Raw genomic sequence first — 10,423 nt, forward strand, 5'->3', positions numbered from 1 at the left:
GAAGCTACGTAGAGCTGAATGGAAAAGCAGAGTAAGATGATCGTTCTCTGTGGTTCACTAATACATGCAGCCTCTGTCACTTACATGTGGCTGCGTCATCAACTGACAACAACAAAAAAAGAAAGATAGTTACCAGTATGAAGTTGATGGAACTGCTTCTTCTGGGCTGTAAAATGATCTTTGAAGTTGATAAGAAACTTTTTTTTGACAAAAGCTGCCTTAGAATTTCAGAAGACACAAAGCAACATTAGTACTCAGTTGGAGTGTGTCTCTGGAGAAATACATAAACAGTCCTCTTAGTTTTATATGTGTCTCCATTGGCTCGCTCCAGAGGGAAATGTCGAGCTGTGGCTAAAAATCGATCAACTTGTTGCTAACTTTGTCTGTCTGCTGTCTGGTACTGGAAACTTCACCTCCAGATGGATTTTTAGGGCGTTTACAGTGAAAACTGTTACAACTTCCTGCTAGAAAACTGAAACTAGATGAAAAGGTGCTGCAAAGGTGAGAGGAATGATAAGAGTCAACTGATTCATCTCTACAAGCATTATATATAATATCTATCTGATCTATTATTTCTACAGAAACTAAAAAGCTGCTCTGACTTTGGATAAAGAAACTTGTAGGTAATAGGTTCACTGAGTCTTGAGCCTCGTCCGTTGTGTTTCATTGGTCTCTTGTGTAGTTAATGACGTGTTTGAACAGATGTTAGCTCCTGTCCAAGTATCACAGTGGACCAGCTCTCTGCTTGAAAACTACCTTCCTGCTCCGTTCAGCGTGCCACCCGTCTGTCCATATAACAACCTTTTAAAAAGCTATTCGAAAGGATGCGATGGGACTGAAAGCCACGGCTGCACACATGAAAACTACCACTAAGTACAGTTCAGTAAAACGTAACTGCAGCCTCAGCCGCTGCAGAGCAATGATTCAAAGCGAACGACTGGTCAAAAGATTTCACATTGGTTTTTATTCAAATAGCTGCTGTCAAATTAAGCATTGGATGATAATCCGGTCTCACTGAAGTTAATATAACTTACTGCAACAAAGGGCAATAGGAGCACATTAGGAACATAGCAAACATTAGAAAAATTCAAAGTTGTTAGGTTAGTTTTCCTATCTTACAATGTAAAAATGATTGAAAATGACAAAGTTTATTAGCATTACAAAAAAATCAGGGGCTGTACATATATTTCTAGGCACTTAAGCATCTGGTATTCCCATATGGGACGATGTTCCTAGACCAGGCACTCATGTTTAATGCCTACACACTGTTTGCCAGGGCCACTTTGACAGTCTGGACCTCAGCGATATGAGAGGACTTCTGGATGATGCGGCTGGTGAGAGTGGGCCCTGTGGTGCAGCTCTGCCTCAGAGCAGCGGAGGGTCCCGAAACGCACATCCTGTCTATGATAGTGGTTCGCGTTATGGAGAAGGGCTCTCGGGTGCAGCTCTGCCCCGTGGCTGAGACCGGCTTCATCATGACACTGCTCTGGTCCCCCATGTGGCTCTGACCCTGGGCCAGATTGGTCAGAGCCACAGCGGCGTGGATCTCCCTCCAGCCCTGCTTGTCTCTTCTCTGCTGGCCTCGGTCCTGCTGCTGCTGGTCCCTGCGAATATATTAGGGAAACAGCTGTGTGGAAAGTGGAATATCAACCCGCCTCTTTTCAAAATTAACCTGAAAAAATTATCTAAAGACCACTTATAGAAATCCAGAACAGATATTGTCAATTTGTTTGGATACTTCCTCTTGTTGCCAAGCCAGAATAATACAGATGAATTAGGGGGGGGGGGGGGGGGGGGGGCAGTGGTTCAATTTCAAGAATAACGGCCAAGCGAGATTATGGGTCGTGTTATTTTTCAAGTTGAAAAGTGCAGAAATCTGATTTTAATGTGGATTGAGTGGTGAGTAATTGCACTTACCTGTCACATTTAGTTGAAGTATAGTCCACTGTATCTGCAGAGGAAAAGAAAAACACACTTGTAAGTATTCCACGGATCAATTTATGGCTTGATGGCAGTAAAACTACAAATAGAGTATTTACAAGACAATCAGTGTTTGGATTAGGTTTACATGACTGTATGTCAGTGATACGTAAAATTAATGTGCAAATGATTTTAATTTACAGCATATGTGTTAAGTTTTTATGTCTGCATCCATAGGTGACTATACATAAAAGCATATAGGCTACATCTCTGAAAACTAGTAGGGTCGACTATTATGTCTACACTTACTTCTCCTGTTTGTGTCTGGATGTGAAAAATAGGTTTGACACAGTGAAGTGCACCAGTCTGCCTGAGCTCAGCTCCACCGGCCAAAACAAATGCAATGTGGTGTTTCTCTTGAGGTTTGGGGAGGGAAAAAATCTGATATCTGCACTGAACCTAGAGGACACACGCTCTGTTTTGAGGTCTTGAAAGATCTGCTCGCACCTGTAAAAGTTAGTCTTTCTTTTCCAAAACTGCGCCTGCACTTCTCTATCTTTCTTTTGACGAAAGCCTGAGCACGAAAATTAATTTATACCAGCAGGAAAAGATATGTGTTATGAAGGAAAACCTAACCTGTTACATCTGTGCAAAACGCTGAGAAAGGTCAGTGTCTCTCAACAATAAGCTGAAATCAAACTCCAGTATCTCCGGCTCTCTCAGATGGAGGAGCGGGATAAATAGGACTTTGGTGTAATATTATATTGCTTGCACAATTTTTGTTTGTGGTCAGTGCATAAGTGTGCATTATATGTAGAGCATATTTTCCGTCTCATTTTTGGAGTATTGCCTTTTTCTCTTCGGAGCAGATAGAAACTGGTCAAAACCAATTTTTCTTCAGAGAGCAATAGACAGGGAAATTAGAGGCCCACTGTGAAACATAGTCTTTCAATGCTAACAGCCCAAAACATCCCCGTCTCTGATTTCTTCGGCCAGCCCCGGAGCCAAAAGCAACTACTTGTTGATAGTAAATCATTTTGCTGTTTTATGCTTTTTTGCTACTGACTGTCCCTGAGCATTTCTCTCTTTAGCCATAACATGTGTTTGCCAAGAAAGTACTTCTGTACTTCTGTTGTATTTATGACAATGAAAAAGCACCGTTTTACCTCTGGTGAGCTTCAAATTTATAACATGGATCAGTTACAACAATTTTGTTTTACAAGGGGTGATGAAGTTGCTCGCTGCTTGATATTACATTGTGCTGTAGAGGTGCAGGATACTGTACTTTAAATGTGAGAACTCACATCTGACTTTATTTGCAAATGATGAACATCTTGAGAAAAGACCCTTATTGTTTTAGGTCTTTACAGCAGATATGATGCTGGTTGAAGCTTATGGGAGGAGAGAAAAGGCTGGAGATGGGAAACAAGTGGCTAGCATGTCTCTGTGAGAAGGTTAGGCCTAATAACACCTCTGACGCTCATTTGTCAAATTTTAATTCCTGTAAAAACTGAAGGGTAAAAACATCAAATTGCAGTTTCAGAGAAATAATGTTCCATAAAACTGCAACTGGCGGTATTGTATAGACTAAACAAACAAGATAAATTAGTCAGATTTAGAGGTGCTGGTAGAGTTCAATTTTCACCCTCAGGCTAGCCAGTTTTTGTTACACTCAGCCAACCGACTCCCAGCTGCAGCTTGACGGTTAATGGACAGAGGGAGGTATTAATCCTTGTTGAACTCACAGCATGAACGTCATTAAGTTTGAATTCCCATGAAAAGTATTTTGTGTATATTAAGAGCTCGAGCTTTCTATTACTACAATAAATCCTGTCTCATGTATCCATCTCACAGTGAAATAATGTCTCCGGTCTCCGGTGATCAACTACAATACAAGTTTAAATCCCCTCATAACCCAAAGTCAATGACTTTCAGTCATTCTCACAGGTGTGTCATTGGGATACACACTGGAAAACAACCTAGCTGAAAAAATAATGTAACACCTTATTTCCTCAATGCGGATATCTATTTGCGAACAAGAGACTCCCGTCTCAGTGTGCATGTTTTCATTTGAAACAAAATGGATGGAAAACGCAGCGAGGCGTTTGTCCAGATATGTTTTCACCACTCTGTGTCCAATAAAACACGATTCTAGTCACATTTATGGCTCTCTAGCCTTTTTAAGGGAAATACTCAACTTGATGTGAGTACCACATTATGTAGAGTAAACATATAGTATAGTTATTAGAAGTATCAAACATATCAATGGGAAGTCTGATGGGAAAGTATAGGCCTACTTAAAAGTGTCCACCGTGTCATGGCGTCACTTGTTAGCCGATCACTGAGGCTTAGTGACGGCCTCAGCTGTCTCGTGGGCGGAGTAGAAACGTGTTTACGATGTTGGTGCCTGTAATGAATCTGGCAGGTTGACTTTCCACTTCACCTCCGCAGAGGAGCCGCACAGGGTTGCAAACACCTTTTAACACCAGCAGCAGGGATTAATTAAAAGTTTGTACAAACATTTAAAAATAAATGTGTATGGTCACTCCAAAAGAAATATGAGTGGAAGTAAAAGAGGAATGAAACGTTTGGGCTAATAGTTCAACATTTTGGGATTTACTCTATACTTTCTTGTTGTTGGATGAGAAAAGTTATAGGCCCTAGCACTCCATAGCAAATAAAAACCGAATCCAGCAGACTCTTATTGTAGCGCAGTATATTGATTGGAAATACTGGGACAACTAGCCTAGCTTAGAGAGCTAGACTCGTAACTAAGACAGTTTTTATATTTTTAATATATCACAGTCTAGTCAAAGACAGTCACTGCTTTGGTTTTGTAGAAATGAACGTAAAACGGAGAAATCACTGCTGCACATTTTGACGGATTATTGACGAAGTTACTGCTCAAAGCTAAGAATTAGTCTTGCTAAAGTTGCTACTGCATAACATCTTACAACACTGACATCTGTCATTTAAATTACATTCACTGATTGTACAGATTAAACAAACATACAGTAAGGTTTAGAGGTGCTGAGGTGATTTTCTATTACATTTGGACTAAGCCAGGCGAGGTGCTAATTAGCACACTGCTCTCTTTATAAATTAATCATTAACACTATTAACACGGTTAAATTCATAAACATAAGTAAAAGGTTTGTAATATTATACTTGTTTTTAAAGTTTAAACAATAGGCCCATCCTGTATAAAGTTCACTGGTGAACCATTCCTGTAGGCCATATGTCAATTAGGCCTATTTGCCAGATATTCAACTCAATTGTCAGTGGGCCAGTTTGAATCAAAACTGAATTTATTGGATGCCAATTAAGCAATGCCACAGACAAGAAAAATATCCATGAAATAGTTTTGCTTCAGACTGGGAATAAGATGTCTGTTTTTAGCCAGTACCCCAAATTGAAAAGGAGCTTAAATAATGCCTTGTTTAATTCTAGGGTGAAAGCATGAGATTTGCTAAGGAATGGTTTCAAAAATCTTTTCACAACTCTTGTAATGTGATGTAGATTTAGATTGATTTTGAGTAGTAAAGTAACACTTGGGAGAAGCAGACCGCCAATGAGCACATGAGTCGAGGAAACAGAGCTACACCCTCAAATCCTGATGGAAGAGCCAAATGGATCTCAGTGATGTCGCTTTGTGTTGCCTCTCACAGGTGAGTGGCAGCTCTGACAGTCGCTCTACGAGACGTCTTCTGTGCTTTCATGACGTTTCTTTCTACATTTTGGCTGAGTTTTCCACTTCTCACCCTGGGAAGAATAAAGTCTCAGACATTCTGTAATTGTCCTTGAGACTGGACTGGACATTTCCACCATGGCAAGAAGCTGAGGCGGAACAAATGGCACATTCTAGTATATGGAAATGATATTTGCGGTGCGCAGCGGCAGCCAGCACGAGCTCCATCCAATTTTAAAATGAGGGATTTCAGCGTCTGCATGAGTCTTTATTAGGGATGTTTGTAGAGGCTTTGGCTCCTGTACCTTCGTGGATTTGAGGGTTGTCAGTGTGCTGAGCTCCCTATAGGTCTAAGAGGGCACCCAGGTGTCAAACTCCATCCCACTTTCACTGTAACTTTATAATCAAATCTTGCTGAGCTTCTGACTTTGGGAGCAATGCCAGAGATTTATTAATGTCAGGGAGCTCTTAGGAGCCATGTGGAAGTTTCTGTTCATTCTCTTCTTATTTTACCGTACACCGAGGTGTGTTAAAAATGAACTGAGGGAAGGAAGGGTAGTAAAACTGTCATTTTAGTTGATTTAAACATAAATCTGCAATTAACAAGGAAGACGCTTTAATGATCTCCATGGACAGGGGATACATTCATTTATTTCCTCCTCATTTACTGTCTCTCTTATTTTGAATTGCTTTAACCATCATGATTTTCTGTTATAATGCTTGGCTGCCATAATGCGCTGTTATAAAAGTGTTGAGACTGTTTTCACACATCAGTGCAGATTGGGTGTTGAACTGTTTTCCACTACAAAGTCACAGCTGTTATCGCTCACCCATGTGGTAGACAAAGTTGGTCTCTGTTTCGTAGGACGACGCCGGAGAGACAACATCTCGATCGCACTCGTTGGAGCTGAACGACTCGGAGTGACTCCTCCTCTTGCGGGACGACGAGACTCCATCGCCCTTCGCCACCATCATGTGCCGCAGAGTGTCGTTCAGATACCGATTCAGTAAACTGCTCTTGTATTTGGATGGAGGCGACGTGCTGTCGTCACTGTTGGCAGAGTCGGCCACGGCGAGGACACCGGCCTGCTTCTCTAGCACGCTCTTGTGGGAAGATGACCTGCCAAAGTTTGACTGGCTGATAGGGGTTTGTAAAGGACAATCCTCATCTGCATGAAAGGAAACAAAACACAACCTGTATCAGATTTTAAAGATCCAAAGTATTACAAACTATGATAAATGTTACTGTTTTTTGAAGGACACAAAAGTAGGTCACCCTCACCATCTGAGTCGGTGTCATCGCTGCATACACTCAGCCTTTCAGCGTTTCCCTGGATGTATTTATTATAAAGTTTGATCCTCAGGGCCCAGCTCAGGTCTGGCTGCCTCACTGTGTTTTTCAGCCTCCGCCGGGCATTTGCAAACCAGTTGGAAACCTACACAGGCGCACCTCGTTACACAACAGCGGGCCACAATATTGAACATTAGACAACAAACTGGTCTCACCTGCACTAGTGTCATGTGTGAACCCAGAGCCAGCAGAACCTTCTCGGTCTTGGTGGGGTAAGGGTTGTCTCTGTGTTTATACAGCCAATGTTTCAGCGGTCGGGCCATGTCCTGCAGCACCTGTCTCTTGTGGCGAACCTTGACCCCACCCAGACGAGACCTGGAGGAGTCAGGAATTGTTTTATTTGTTTTGTTTTATTTGTATCCCCATTAGCTGCGCTCTAGAACGCCGCTAGTCTTCCTGGGGTCCACATTTAAAACCAGGACATTTAAACATAAATCTGCAATCACAACATGAAAAAGACAAGTCAACGAAATCTTACATTAAATCTGTACAATCAGATTGTCATCTACATCAAAGAACATGTGTAAGATAACTCCGATGTACAGCAGCTATAAAATAAAATAACATAAAAAGAATAAAATAAAGAGGGTAAAACAAGTGAAGGAATTAGCTAAGAGATTCACTAAATCTACCCACAATCCCCTCTGCTTAGGTTACAGGGCGCTTGGTAAAGCCTCCTATCACCGCATATTTAATGTTTACACAATATCATGCAATTAATTCATCAAAACTATTATTGATTATGAAAATTCTTCTAAACCATATTCAACCATGTTAGTTAGGGCAGAGTAGGCTAAGAAGCATTTTATATCCATAATGTCAAGTTATTAAACTAACTTCATCTTTATAGAGTATTTTCATGTTAACAGCAAGACAAAATGCAATAAGACAAACTGTACAGCTACATTTGTAAGAGAGACAAATATGGTCATACCCATATCTCCTGTACTTGATCATAGAGCTGTTTTCAGTGGCGTCCTGGCACTGCAGCAGGTCTGTGTTCTGTCCGTCTGTTAAACTGGTCTGAGGTAAGTCTACACAGCTCAACCTGCTGCTCTCCTCCACTCTCCTGGTGTCGTCCAAATGAAGCAGAGTATCGGACTTCATCACAGCAACTTTGTTCATTCTCAAACACACAGAATTTCCCTCAGTCAACAGGTGCATCAGTAGATCTCCAGATGTAAAGAGAAGCCGTAAGTTCCCATCCTTGATGCACTTGATGTAAAAATTGAAATCTATATAAAAAAAAATAAAGGTTAAAGGTGTCCTCTGTGCTTCTTTCTGAGCCCACGGGGGCTGTGGCTGAGAGGAGGGACGATGACGGACTCTTATGGGAGAATAATGTTTGAAAAGTCAGAGGATGTTGTCTGGTTTAGTTGAGCTGCGTGTGGAGAGTTCAAATAACCTGCTGCACCACCGCCCATTGGCTCCCCCACCGTCCAATCGCTTTGAGCTCTGTGAGGAATAGCTCGCAGAGCAGCAGCAGCAGGAGCAGCAGCAGCAGCACCTCACAGTATGAGAGATATTCCACATGTAAGAATATCAGCGAATGCGGTCGTCAGATTTACAAGTGAGATTCTGTCTGGTGTGACTGCAGCCTACATTAACCAGTTCGACATGCTCTCATATTTCCTACATGAGGCATATGATTCTCGGGGAGCTTGTGGTTTTACCAAAAATCGTGTCAGCAGATAATAATACATGTTTTACCAGGGGATTCTGGAAATCTGTGGGTGTAATTACACGGTTGCTAATAACCAGCAAAACCCACCAAACTGTGCCTCGTGTTCGGCAGTGAATCCTGCTGAGTACAAATTGGCTCATAATGAAGAGTGATCAACCGAACCAGTGGAAACTGAGACTGATATTTGCCTTTATAAGCGTGTAGCATGTGTGATAGACGGATTATAGCGCTTTGTCTGGAAGTGTGTTAGACACTGGTGCATCTTTTACTCTGTGTGCTGTGTAAACAGGCTTAACCAAGTGATAACACTTACACAACCGGGGTGGAGTGTCACTAATTATAACATCTAACATGTTTACACTGCTGGCACTCAGCCTGCTGCTCAAAGACTTGACGGTTCAACTTTAGCTGTCATCTCTGTATGTTTTTCCTCTTCACATCTAAACACTCTTATGTAAGAGTGTTTGCAAACACAGTAATGACTTTACCATGCACTATCATGACTTAATAACCTTTAAAGCAAACATTTGTGATAAAATGTGCTTCTCTTGCCCACACTTTATTCTGATGACGGTGATGGCCAAAATCCAGGCAGCACTTGTTCAATCATTAAACATATTAGAGGATTTCATAACTCTCATCCCTGCTCATAATCCAGCAGTATCAGAGGGGAGGCTCAGTTTCAGTGGTTTCAAAGCTGAAAAACACATGGACCAGAAGCATCCCCGTAAGGTGCAGTAAATTCCTCGCTCACATTCCTCTGCAGCGGTCGGAGAATGCTACATGCTATCATGCACCATTTAGTCCCATCCCTCTGTGATGTGTTCACCGGCTCAATTGTTGATATTAGCTGGGAACACACCTACACTGGGCAGCCGGGAGACCTTGAAAAAACGCAGTGGAAGGAGATATATCTGTTTGTGTTTGGATAGTTTGGCACTTGTATGTGTGTGTACGTGTACATCTGTGTGTGTGTCTTGCAGGTTCACAACCTCTTCGGCTATCAAAAAGGCCAAACATCAGACAAAGTATGTAAAGCAACTGAAGAAGTCAGTCACATTGAATTATTGCATGAAATATAATTTTGTAATTTTAACTAAGGAATTTAACCAAGGCCAGAGGTGATAATTAAAGTGTGATAGCCATAATTGCTCAAAATTTTCAACAATGGATCAAATGACCGTGAAACTTGCCGCTCATAGTGACAGAGAATTGTAACTTTCACAATTTGCTCAGATGTCAGTGTTTTTACATCTTTGTTCTGGGTTTACAGCCTGCAACTAATGTTTTGATTCATGCTCACTGGGAGCTGTATTACTAGTTAGTTACTCTGGTGAAAAAAAAACAGACATTTGCCTCAGAGGTTTGTTAAAAGCATAAACAGAATGAAAAAGGATAGTGAATACATTTGTCATGTGGTCAGAAACACAACTTTAAATGTTGCTAATGTTACAGATGGAGATTAAAATAAGCATAGGCCTACTGGTTGCTAATTAGCTTCACTATAACAACTTTACAAGCATTTAATATATACGTAAGTGTGTTTACAGTTTGTTGTGCCGCCCCCAAATGGCAAAACAGTTAATTGTTAATTATCGATTAATATCTTTACTTTGCTAACAACATTTAGCAACACTCTAGCAACTAAGCAAATACGGAGGGGCACATGGCGTCTGTCCGACTTCCCATTTTACTTTTGGGTCCATTAGTCCGACCTCCCATTTCTCGTAACCCTAACCCTAAACCTAACCATAACCCTCTAGAATAAGTCGGATTAATG

General features: G+C 41.3%; 1 protein-coding gene across 1 annotated transcript; it reads right to left on the reverse strand.

Moving 5' to 3' along the window:
* Positions 1 to 1,258: 1,258 nt before the first annotated feature.
* On the reverse strand, positions 1,259 to 8,123 carry LOC311000338 (homeobox protein Mohawk-like; the record flags this gene model as incomplete). The annotated part of the gene is made up of 6 exons (XM_083991018.1): positions 1,259 to 1,604; positions 1,918 to 1,951; positions 6,439 to 6,777; positions 6,891 to 7,044; positions 7,115 to 7,274; positions 7,894 to 8,123. 6 exons carry the CDS (start codon positions 8,121 to 8,123, stop codon positions 1,259 to 1,261), a joined length of 1,263 nt encoding a protein of 420 aa, XP_083847144.1.
* Between the last annotated feature and the right edge of the window lie 2,300 nt (positions 8,124 to 10,423).

The sequence above is a fragment of the Trachurus trachurus genome (genome assembly GCF_905171665.1).
Source record: "Trachurus trachurus genome assembly, chromosome: 17".
In the NCBI taxonomy this organism is placed as follows: domain Eukaryota; kingdom Metazoa; phylum Chordata; class Actinopteri; order Carangiformes; family Carangidae; genus Trachurus; species Trachurus trachurus.